Source organism: Oratosquilla oratoria, chromosome 24 (assembly GCF_046742065.1).
Source record: "Oratosquilla oratoria isolate Oo_2021 chromosome 24, ASM4674206v1, whole genome shotgun sequence".
Taxonomy (NCBI): domain Eukaryota; kingdom Metazoa; phylum Arthropoda; class Malacostraca; order Stomatopoda; family Squillidae; genus Oratosquilla; species Oratosquilla oratoria.
Genome location: NC_134800.1, coordinates 46,971,685 through 46,984,344, shown reverse-complemented (window position 1 = coordinate 46,984,344; position 12,660 = coordinate 46,971,685). Strand labels below are relative to the sequence as shown.

Sequence of the window (12,660 nt, the reverse complement as noted above, 5' to 3'; positions counted from 1 at the left end):
TAAAAGAAGTGTGGAAGGCAGATTTGGATGGAGTGAAAATCGGGGCAACTGAGGATGAGATGGATGGATGGATGGGGTAAAAGGGGCATTGGGAAAGAGGGGATGTCTGTTGAGGAAGGAAGAGAGAAGACAAGATTGGGGTGAGTGGATAATGGTTGTTTATCGATGATGCTATGATGCATGGAAGAGGGTGTGTGTGGGATGGGGGGATGAGGGAGTATGTGTGAATGATATTTTGATGCAGCCAAAGGGATATCTCCCTGTCTTCTCTTTTCTGCATGAGGGGACAAAGAGGGAGGTTTCCAATTAAATGAAGCAGCCATGCTGTGGATGTGCTGTGCCTTGTTACATTGCTCCTGACCCAGGGCAGTGGGTGAAATGCAGGAACGACCCATTATCCAGGAGGAGCCAAGAAAAGAGTGAGGGAGGATGGTGAATGGGAGTGGAGTATATGGGGGATGGAATGGGTGAGAGTGGATTTATGCCTTTGACTTTGGCTACCTCCCTTGTAAGATGAAAAAAGTCATAGGTATATGTATGTATAACTTTGGCTACCTCCTTTGTAAGGGGGAAAAAGCCCTTGGTATATGTATGTATGTATGTGTCTTGGAACCTGTCAGATGCTTTGTTAATGTTAATTGCTACCATAATTGTTCTTTCAGATGGTGCTTTTTTCATTTAATCACTCTTGCACTTGCTAGGTGTCTCATGATAAGTGTACTGGTAGAATAGCCCTCCTTGAAAGCACATTAGTATGAGGTGGACAACCTAGTTATGTATTGTTATGAGACCTGGGGCAGTGGATTCATTGACTTAGAGCACTGCAGTAGTCTTATCTGCACTATCCAAAAGCTCCTTACCTACCCCCATTCTCTGTCTCACTTCCATATTTTTGGAGATAGTAAAAATCCCTGCAAAGAAAGAAAAGTTAATTAAAAAGTAAAGGACTTTTTATTAATTTATTTAGTTTTATTATTTTATTTATTTTATTTTATTCTATTCTACTTTCAGGTCCTAATCACTGGGCCAGCAGACACTCCCTACTCCAATGGTTGCTTTGAATTTGACGTTTATTTCCCAGTTGACTACCCCACGTCCCCCCTGCACATAAATCTGCAGACTACTGGAGAAGGGAAGGTGAGTACATTACAATGAAGTATATCCTTGCACAGAATATTATTTCTTATACATGTATTGATATGGTTGAATGTAAATTGATGCTAGCACAGTGATTTATTTATACATCCACAAGGAGCTAAGATGAGAAGAAAACAATGGGTGGTGGGTGGGAGTGGATGCATGCCTTGGCTGGCTACTTCCCTTATAAGGTGGAAGAGGCACTTGGTATATAGATAGATAGTATGTGTGTGTGTGTGTATTTACCTGATTTACAAAATTGTATTGACCTGATTGTAGTATACAGGAAAGTGGGAATCCATGTGGGATATAAGAACATAAGAACATAACATAAGAATAAAGGAGACTGCAAGAGACTATAAGGCCTACACTAGGCAGCTCTGTATCCATCACCACCTGTCATCCCTACTCTCCAGTTTATCGTACTATGCTTCAAATTCATGTATGGTTCCAACTTGGTCGATATACTTAATTTCCAATTGTCATATTTACATCTGAGTTCAGGTATTGTTCCAGCTTGGGCTGTATCACCTTCTCAGCTAATCCTATGTAAATGTATATATGTGTGGATGTATTACGTGGTACAGGCAGTACACTGTTATAGATACGGGATAGGAGGAAAGCTTCTCGGAGCTGTCAAGAGTTTTTATGAGAGTAGTAGAGCTTGTGTCAGGATTAGAAATGGAGAGAGTGAGTGGTTTGAGGTAAAGGTGGGACTTCGTCAAGGATGCGTTATGTCACCCTGGCTGTTCAACTTATACATGGATGGGGTAGTGCGAGAGGTAAATGCAAGGGTAGTGGGTCAGGGATTGGAGATGGTTAAAGAAAATGGAGAAAAGTGGGAGGTGAGCCAGCTGTTGTTTGCGGACGACACTGTGCTTGTGGCAGGATCGGAGGAGGGATTGAGGAAGTTGGTGACAGTTTGGGAGAGTGTGTGATAGAAGAAAGCTGAAGATAAATGTGGATAAAAGTAAGGTGATGAGATGTACAAGGGGTGAAAGTGGCAGTAATCTGGAAGTGAGCATTAAGGGAGATCAACTGGAGGAAGTGGATAGTTTTAGATACTTGGGTGCAAATGTGGCAGGAAAAGGTGGAGTAAAGGTGGAGGTAGAATGTAGATTGAGAGAAGCGAGTAAATGCCTTGGTGGATTAAAAAGTGTAATGAGGAATAGAAATTTGGGAATGGATGCGAAGAGGAGACTGTATGAAGGAGTGATTGTGCCAACAGCACTGTATGGAGCAGAAACATGGAACATAAGAGAGGAAGAGAGAAGGAGCTTGAATGTGTTTGAGATGAAGTGTCTGAGAAGTATGATGGGGGTTACTAGGCTAGATAGAGTGAGAAATGAGGAGGTGAGGAGGAGAACAGGGGTGGAAAGGGAGTTGGGAGATAGGGTTGATGAAAGAGTATTAGGATGGTTTGGACACATGGAAAGAATGAGTGAAGAAAGACTAGTAAAGGAGGTATGGAAGGCAGATGTGGAGGGAGTGAACATGAGGGGACGTCCTAGGATGAGATGGATGGATGGGGTGAAGGGGGCTTTGGGGAAGAGGGGAATGTCTGTTGAGGAAGGACGGGAGAGGACAGAAGACAGGGGTGAATGGAGAATGGTTGTATATGGAAGATGTTGTGATGCATGAGGTGGAATGGATGGGGGGATGGGGGGTGAGGTAGTGTGTGTGAGCAAAATTTTGACGCAGCCCAAAGGGATTTCTCCCCGTTCTCTCCTTTATATGGGGGGATGGAGAGGGGGGGGTCGCCGATTTAATGAAGCGGCCTTGCTGTGGATGTGCTGTGTCTTGCAACACTGCTTCTGACCCAGGGCAGTGGACAGGGTGCAGGGATGACCCGTCATCTAGGAGGTGCTAAGATGGGAGGGAGGGTGGAGGGATCTGGAGTGTTTTCAGGGATGGAATGGGTGGGAATGATTTTATGCCTTTTCCTTTTTGGCTACCTCCCTTGTAAGGGGGAAAAAGCCTTGGTATATGTATGTATGTCTTTGTGTGATATAATGAGATGGGTAAGTAGGGGTAAGGGCTCTTGCGTTGTAATATTTATTTTGTTTATTGATTTTGATTTTATATATATATATATATACATATATACACACCCACACCCTCGTATGCCTTTACTTTTAGGAATGCCCCCTGTGGGGCTACCGGGAGAAGGATGCCTAGTCCCAATCCCCATCCTGTTTTTCTTCCCTCTTATGATCCAAGTGGGAATACTTGGTGGTAGCATTCTATCCCCCACCACAGGGTAGGCATAACAGAGGAACAGTAGCAGTATAATAAAAGTGTCATCATTTCTCTGTGAGCAGAGTCCTCTGCTATCACTGATAAAATGATGTGTGGCTCTGGTCTGTAGGGGTGCCCCATATAGACCCTAAAGTATCAACTGCATGCTACTTTGCCACAACAACATGCAGCCAATACCCCAGATGGGGAGATTGAGAGAAGCAAGTAAATGCCTTGGTGGATTAAAAAGTGTAATGAGAAATAGACAGTCGGGAATGGATGCGAAGAGGAATTGTATGAAGGAGTGATTGTGCTGACAGCACTGTATGGAGCAGAAACATGGAACATAAGAGAGAAGGAGTTTGAATGTGTTTGAGATGAGGTGTCTGAAAAGTATGATAGAGGTTACTAGACTGGATAGAGTGAGAAATGAGGAGGTGAGGAGGAGAATGGGGGTGGTAAGGGAGTTGGAAGATAGGGTAGATGAAAGACTATTGGGATGGTTTGGACATTTGGAAGAATGAGTGAAGAAAGACTAGTAAAGGAGGTATGGTTGTATATGGATGATGATGTGATGCATGAGGTGGAATGGGTGGGGGATGGGGGGTTAGGTAGTATGTGTGAGAAAAATTTGACGCAGCCCGAAGGGATTTCTCCCTGTCTTCTCCTTTTCTGCATGGGGGGATGAAGAAGGGGGGTCGCTGATTTAATGAAGCGGCCTTGCTGTGGATGTGCTGTGTCTTGCGACACTGCTTCTGACCCAGGGTAGTGGACAAGATGCAGGGATGACCCATCATCCAGGAGGTGCCAAGATAGGAGAGAGGGTAGAGGGTGGAGGGGAGTGGAGTGTATTGAGGATGGAATGGGTGGGAATGGTTTTTATGCCTTTGTTGTTTGGTAACCTCCCTTGTAAGAGGAAAAAAGCCTTGGTATATGTATGTATGTATATATATATATATATATATATATATATATATATATATATATATATATATATATATATATATATATGTATGTATATATTTTTTGTTTCTGTGTGTAAGTCTGGGAGGGGTGTGGAGTGTATTCGGGGATGGAATGGGTGGAAATGATTTTATGCCTTCCCCTTTTTGGCTACCTCCCTTGTAGAGTGGTTTTGGTGCACCTTTTAGAGCCGATCAGTTATTTTAAGCATGATTTTTGTCATCAGCGACACAGAATTAGTCAATTTTTATTACATTTTCTTGAGGCATTTTGCTTATAGACCAGTGATATCTTTTGTGATAGTTGTAACTATGGAAAAAATAGCTTGATTTGTACATTGGTGTATTTAAGAAAATAATGCAAAGTTAGAAACCTATCTATATACCAAAAGCTTTTTCCCCCATATAAAGAAGGTAGCCAAACATGTACCCACACCCATCCACCACCCACTCCTCCCTCTTATCTTAACTCCTTGTAGATGACGTGTCATCCCTTTATCCCACCTGCTGCCCTGGATCAGAAGAAAAACAGCAAGGCCACTTCACATAATTGGCAACCCCCCCCCTCTCTGTCCCCTTATGCAGAAAAAGAGAAAACAACTTAGGTAGAAAGTTAGAAATCAAACAAGATTAATTTTCATGGTCAGCCTATACATCTATACATTTTGTGTTTTTGCAGGTTCGATTCAATCCCAATCTGTATCAAGATGGAAAGGTTTGTCTAAGTATCCTCAACACTTGGCATGGGAGACCAGAAGAGAAGTGGAATCCACAGACATCCTCCCTACTTCAAGTAAGTAACTATATTTCACTAAATTTATTTACTTCTTATTGCCATTCTTTCTTCCTGGTTGAGTGAGATGTGAATGCACAAATATTGAAAATTGCTGTTATAGATTCAAAACATTTACTTTTGTTTTATTTTTTTGTATATTCTAAATAATGACAACCATACATCAGGACGTCAATTGGTCTTGGCCTCAAATGAAGTTTTTGGAAGGCAGGTGTGGATGGAATGAACTTGATGGAAAGACTGAGGTATTAGTTGAATGGATAGGGTGAAGGAGGCCCTCAGTACAAAGGGAGTGTTAGTTGCTGTGAAGGAAGAAAAGAAAGTATAGGCATGGGTGCAAAAGTAGTTGTAATTGGATGAGAAATTGATGTGGCTCAAAGGGATCTTTATTTTATTTGTTTAATTTTTGTAAATGGATGAATGGGGAGAGTTGTCATGTAATGAAGCAATGAGGGTAAACCAACCTTGACTGTCAGACCTTGCTATGGAGGTGCTGTGTCTTGCTGCATTACTTCAGATGCAGACAGTGGGCAATGGATAGGAATGGGCCTTTATCCACAAGGAGTCAGGGTAAAAGTGAAAGTGGATACTTGCCTTAGCTGTCCACCTCCCTTAGAAGGGGGAAAGGGCCTTGATATGTATGTTTGTATTGTTATTGTGACCAGTGATTGTGCCAACAGCACTGTATGGGGCAGAAACATGGAACATAAGAGAGGAAGAGAGAAGGAGTTTGAATGTGTTTGAGATGAGGTGTCTGAGAAGTATGATGGGGGGTGAGGTAGTATGTGTGAGCAATTTTTGACGCAGCCTGAAGGGATTTCTCCCTGTCTTCTCCTTTATGCATGGGGGACGGAGAGGGGGGGTCACCGATTTAATGAAGCAGCCTTGCTGTGGATGTGCTGTGTCTTGCGACACTGCTTCTGACCCAGGGCAGTGGACAAGGTGCAGGGATGACCCATCATCCGGGAGGTGCTAAGATGGGAGGGAGGGTGGAGGGGTGTGGAGTGTATTCAGGGATGGAATGGGTGGGAATGATTTTATGCCTTTTCCTTTTTGGCTACCTCCCTTGTAAGGGGGAAAAAGCCTTGGTATATCTATGTATGTATGTTGTGGCAAATCTCAAATTTGTTGGCATTTTGTGGAATCCACCGTAGGTCACATATAATGTGTCAGCCATTGACAACACTCACTGATATCATTCTTTTCCAGGTATTAGTGTCCATACAGTCCCTCATCCTAGTCTCGGAGCCGTATTTCAATGAACCTGGCTATGAGAGGTCAAGAGGAACACCTGCTGCAATGCACAATTCCAATGAGTATGATGCAAACATTCGAGCTGCAACAGTAAGATGGGCAATGTTACACCAACTTAGAAACCCTTCACCCTGTTTCAAGGAGGTAAGTCTTCCTTGACAGATATTACCATCACCTTTTGGTGGGGAGCCAACTTCAAAAAGTTTATATGTGGTGGCCTCGAGGACTTCATTTCTATCTTCGGCAGGTGTCTTTGACTTCTACTTTTACTTGAAAAAATAGAAGAAATACGGATCACATAAAAAATTGTACAATTCTTCATGTGGGCTATCCTAGGGTGACAGTTCTTCATGTGGGCCATCCTGGGTTTACAATTCTTCGGTTGTATAAGTTGATAACAAACATAACCTTCATTCAACCTAATCAAACCTAAACAAACCTAACCAAACCCAACCCTAACCTAACGTAATCTTTATTCCACTGTTGATATTTGGTGTACTGGGGTGACAATTCCTCAGGTGGGATCCCATGGGGTGACGATTCTTCATGTGGGCATTCTGGGGTGACAATTCTTCATGTGACCCAGAAATACAGTTGAAGATGGTAGAGATCTTAGGTCCAGTACAGAGATAGAATGCCAGCCCCTTGAGGATGCACCTCAAACTGGAAGTGAGGGGGTTGATAGGATTTGAAAATGAGCAGTAAGGAGATGATTATCTTTGCTGTCCTCTTGCACAACCACTACAGGCAGTCATTGGGCCCTAAGAATGGATAGAGTGAGAAGTGTGGAGTTGAAACAAAGAATAGGGGTGGGAAGGGTGATTTGGAGGTGCTATGTATTGCTGCATTGCTTTTGACCTGAAATGTGGGTGGAGGATAAGGATGGTCCTTCATCCAGGAGCTAAAATAGAAGGGACAATAAATTAGTGTAGGATGGATGAAGGGAGGATTGATTTGACTAGGCCACCCAGCTTGTAAGAGGTAAAGAGTCCTTTGGTATATGTATGTATGTATATATTTATTTTTTATATCTTAATCTTTTTTCACATGTAATCTTTCACAGGTAGTTCAAAAGCATTTCTGGCTGAAGAGGGAAGAAATTGTACAGGAAGTTGAAGGATGGATTGCAGAGATGGAGGTACTTAGTGAAAACCGACGAGCGGGCAAGAACATTGCCCACAACACGATAGCTCTCAAAGTAAGTGATCCCACAAAGCTTTGTGTGAGAACAGCTTGCATCAAATAGGATAAGAAGTGATTGTATTGGGGCAAAGGGAGCTTGAAGGAACTAAATATGGTAGTATTGATGTAATTGACTGTGATCATGAAAATAGTGATGGCAGTTGTAAAGATGGCCACCTTTCTTAAAAGGGAGAGGATGCCCTTAGAAAATAGATAGACAATTGCATAATGAACAAACTTATTGTGCATACTCATGAACATTAGATAAAAAAAAAAATTAATTAAAACTGAGCACAAGAAACTTATGTTTAGAATCACTGATGTAACCTTATATTTTTTCACATTGTGTAATGATGATGGATGGGGGATGGGGGCTGTGGAAGTATGTATGAGAAAAAAAAAATTGACGCAGCCCGAAGGGACTTCTCCCCGTCTTCTCTTTCTGCATGAGGGGACGGAGAGGGGGGGGGGGGTCGCCGAATTTATGAAGTGGCCTTGCTGTGGATGTGCTGTGTCTTGTGACACTGCTTCTGACCCAGGGCACTGGACAGGATACAGGGATGACCTGTCATCCAGGAGGTGCCAAGATAAGGGGGAGGGAGGAGGGTGGAGGGGAGTGATATATAGGAAATGGAATGGGTGGGGGTGGTTTCTATGCCTTTTTCTTTTTGGCTACCCCCCCCATGTAAAGGTAGAAAAGCCTTTGGTATATGCATAATGTTCACTTGGTACCACAAATATGTTAAGATTTATATTCTCTACCATGCTAAATTGAAAAACATTGCATAAAGTAAATATTGAAAATATTAATCCCGTGGACTGGGTGAAAGAAGCTTTGAGCAAGATGGGAATGTCTGTTGAGCAGAGAAGGGAGAAGACAGAGGAAAGGAGACAGGGATGACGCATCATCCATGAGGAGCTAAGTTGAGAGGGTAACAATGGGTGGTGAATGGGAATAGAATGGGTGGGAGTGACTGGCTACCTCTCTTATGGGGAAGAAGCCTTTGGTGTACAGTACTACCTCTCATTAATGGACTAAAAGGGGGGTAACGGTGTCAGTTGATGTAAATAATCTGTTGACTTGGAGTGGTTTTTGGGTGGCATAGTGATTGCACGCACAAAACAACAGTACCAAAAACACCGCAAACACAGCTAATTAACATCCCTTAATAAGCTACCAGAAGAGGCTGGATGACCACATTGTGAACAGCTGCCCAGGATGTAACACTTCACCCCATACCATACAACACACAATGGAAGATTGCATTATACACAATCATGCACGCAAACAACACAACATACACTATAAAGGATTTGTGGGAAAACCCAATTTCAGCTGTGGCATTCCTTGGGGAGACGGGACTGCTTGGACAGACAGTCTAGGGAACGACAACAACAACAACATCCGTTAATGAGAGGTCACACTGTATACATATATATATACCAAGGGCTTTTTCCCCTTATAAGGGAGGTAGCCAAAGTCAAAGGCATAAATCCACTCCCACCCATACTCCATTGCCATTCACCACCCCTCCCTTCCTCTTTTCTTGGCTTTGGTATATAGATAGACAAAATCTTTCTTGTCTTCAGCATTTTCGATAAAGGATTATCAACCTGCATTATTTATTGCAGAGCTCTTTAACATATTGGTAACCTTTTTGTGCCTTTTTTCTATTTCAGAAAAACTTCCAACTTCTCAAAGAGGAGCTGCGGAAGATGACTCCGATCCCAGGCCTAGAGCAGTATTCCCCTGCTCCAAGCTTAATGGCACTCAGTCCTCGTTCACCAGTAGCCAGTGTGAGTGCAGCGCGGGCTGGGGATGCCAAGCCAAAGTCTGAAGGAGAGGGACCAAATAAAGAAGAAAACCCATCTGGTCCATTGGGAGGACCATCGGGCGGGCCAGTACGCAACAGAGTTCGGAAAACTTCAAGAGCCTACTTGTTAGTGAGGAATCCGCCCGCTTACAACAGTATTGGGAATGGAAATAGTTCACCACCACCCAGCTCGTGGGCACCATTTGCTTCCAGTGGACCTAACAGCAGTAGTAGTAGTAGTGATCATGATAGCAAAAGTGGTATGTCTGTGGGTTTGCCTGAAGAGGAAGCCACAGCAGTAGTTTCTGCAACCTCAGCAACAGGAGGAGGTTCTCACACAAACACTGTTTGGGATGAAATTGCCAATTCCCAAGAGGATGTCTCACCTTCAACACCGCCAACAGGTTCAAAAGTGGAAGTGATAGCAGAAGTGACTGAACCCATAGCAAATGTTACCAAAGTTGTACCATCACCTCCCTACACAGAGGGGGAGCAGGGGGAGGGGATGTTGGGCCACGTGGACTATTATGATGCATGGCCAACCCTTCCTAACCATTCGGGCAACAGCTTGGAGTCTTCTACAACACAACATTACTCCCAAAACTGGTGTGATTCCTCCCAAGACTCCCCATCCTAGTCCATCCAAAGGAGATTAGGTTTGATTTACCCTGAGCACCACTTCCCCCCCTCCCCTCCTTTTATTGAGAGAATGCCGCAGAGAGTACATTCCAATGTGTACTATGGTGGTTCCTTTCATTGGCCCACTATTTTTATATTAAAGCTCAAGATATCCACACACTCAGTAGGTATACAAAGGACTGGAACTATAGACAAAGAAATTCCTGTGATCATTAGTTGATAGTGTGTAATTTTATTCTGATATGGGCGATACAATGGTCCCTGTTAATTAATCCTGTTCTTAGTGATGCAAGGCACAGAAGAAAGTGAAAGGGTTGATGTTTTGAAATGCACAGAATCCTCTCGAAATACAAGTGTGTGTGTATGTGTGTCTGTGTGTGTGTGTATATATATATATATATGTATGTATGTATATATATGTATATATAATATATAAAATACACACATACATGCATGCATATATATATATATATATATATATAAATATATACATATTTTTTTCCACAACTATAATGATTATGGTAATCATTATCATTATCACTTTTGTTAATGAGGTCATTACTTTTATCATTATTATGGTTATTGTGATTATGGTTACAATTGAGAAGTGTGTGTGATTGAAGCTGCTTGAACTTGTTTGGTGGCAGTCCAACAGGCTAAATGTATAAGATATCATGGCTTGTGTACATCCGCTATATAAATATGATTAGGCGGAGGTAAGATGATAGCGTGTCTAGAATGCAACAAGAGAGGTATAATGTGTGTTGTAGTAAGCCTAGACTGTGTTCATCCTGCAAAATAGGTCATATTTGGAAGTGGGGTTTGGAGAACATCCCAAAGCAACATTGCATGGTGCCCGGCTGTAGGTCCCAGTACACTGACAAACTGTTACTTAAGCTGACTGTTGCTCTCCATGACCCTCTTTGTCACAGACTCCTTTCATTTTTATCCTTCTACCTATTTACTTTTCCTTGTATACCCCTGCAGCCCATTGCACATTGAAACTCGTTGACACCGAATACGCATGCAGATGGGACCCCATGAGCATTGCTTCAACCTCATATACTACAACTAGGTAAACACACATACATATACATACATACACATGGACCTCTCTTAGCCAGACTGCAAACCCTTGTACACTAATGTCTGAAACAATAACACTTCATGTACACTTTTCCATAATCCAGATAATCTCTTCATCAACCTTTTTTCCAAACATGAGCATATTTTGCATTCAACCCTTCATTTGCCGTTTGTGATGTTTTTGCAGTGTCTGCTAGTCATGTGTTTACGGTTTGTTCATTACTAACAGCCCTGTCATCATTAACATTATAATTATCATCTATATAATTATAATTATTATTATATTTTATTATTACATTTATGATTACTTATTATGCTATTGAGGTTGTATATGATATCAAGTGTACCATAATGAATGGCAAGTTACTGTTGTACAAACTTCTAAGCTTAGTAATGAATAAGTTTGTAGTGTAATAGTAATTGTGTAATTCTTGTACATTCAATGATGGATGGTTATGTCAAGTGAAGTAGTGTGATTCTTTAGGAATTATGTCATGTACAGTGTGAACCAATAGTCTTGTCGAGCTCTCAGGTATTGTTGGACATGAGCGGGAAGATGTAAGACAACCCCTTCTACTCAAGATCACATTTTGTGTTCTTTCTTCCAATTCTCCTCCTACTTCTTGTATGCTATGTGCACCTTGTACACCCTGTCACCACATTATCTCTTGATATTATCTCTTTCTTTCTCCGACTCACTTTTCCTCTCTTATATACCTTTAGTTGTCACTTGTATGAAGAGCATATTTTTCAGTGCTGTTACCACCACCACCTCCACCCTGAACCCCATTAGACCTTTCTGCTGCAACATATGGCTCTCAGAAGGGTTTTCAGTGAGGAACCAGTTGTGTAGGCTTTCTTGTCACAGTATTCCGAGTCCGTGATTGTAACACCATGGAGCCCCTGAACATTATTATTTGCCTTCATCTTGATACCTACATGTGGAGTGAGTGCTATTGGTCATCACGAGTTTGTTGTTAGCAATCAGTGGAGAATGATTTTCAAAGATTTTTCTATACTTCAAAGGTATTTCTACTTATTTAAAGAAGTTATAATGATGAGAGTAAGAGATACATTAGTGCTCTTGAATTTGAAAGCTGTAGTTAATCAATAAATCAAGTGATATTATGTGCTGGATTCAGGCTTTAATGTCCCTCGTGATCCATGCAGCAGACAGACAAGTGACATATACGATCCAGATTGGATCATTTGAACAAATGCAGTGTGTGATCTCTTGGAATATTGAATGGAAAGTACTGTACTCAAAATCCAGTGGTATTATTATTGTGTAATTAGTTTGTCTTTTATTGTCATTGTACACATGAAAAAGAAAAGGTTTTACAAAAATCAAGTTTTATGTTCTTTCTGGGCATTTCAGCCATTTCAATAAAAAAATTCCTGATTTTGAATTTATATTGTTGGTGGTAAGCATGGTTCAACAGACCCAGCCATCAAGTTTGTTATGTTTGTGAAATAATATTCTAAAACTTCTCACCTCAGGCAACACAATTAACATAGCATAGTTATCGTCCTAAAATACACAAGATCAAAGCTA

At 41.7% G+C, this 12,660-nt stretch overlaps 1 protein-coding gene across 7 annotated transcripts in view; it reads left to right on the top strand.

Moving 5' to 3' along the window:
* The window catches only part of Bruce (BIR repeat containing ubiquitin-conjugating enzyme), a 146,129-nt gene extending 133,469 nt beyond the window's left edge, over positions 1-12,660 (top strand). For 6 of the 7 annotated variants that reach the window (XM_076208059.1, XM_076208056.1, XM_076208057.1 and 3 more), the window contains 5 exons: positions 1,012-1,137; positions 5,017-5,130; positions 6,340-6,528; positions 7,448-7,582; positions 9,247-12,660. In XM_076208059.1, the coding sequence (XP_076064174.1) occupies positions 1,012-1,137; positions 5,017-5,130; positions 6,340-6,528; positions 7,448-7,582; positions 9,247-10,017 (1,335 nt within the window). In that variant the 3' untranslated portion in view covers positions 10,018-12,660. Of the gene's footprint in view, positions 1-1,011; positions 1,138-5,016; positions 5,131-6,339; positions 6,533-7,447; positions 7,583-9,246 lie in introns of all 7 variants that reach the window. The other variant, XM_076208053.1, reaches the window with a different exon arrangement.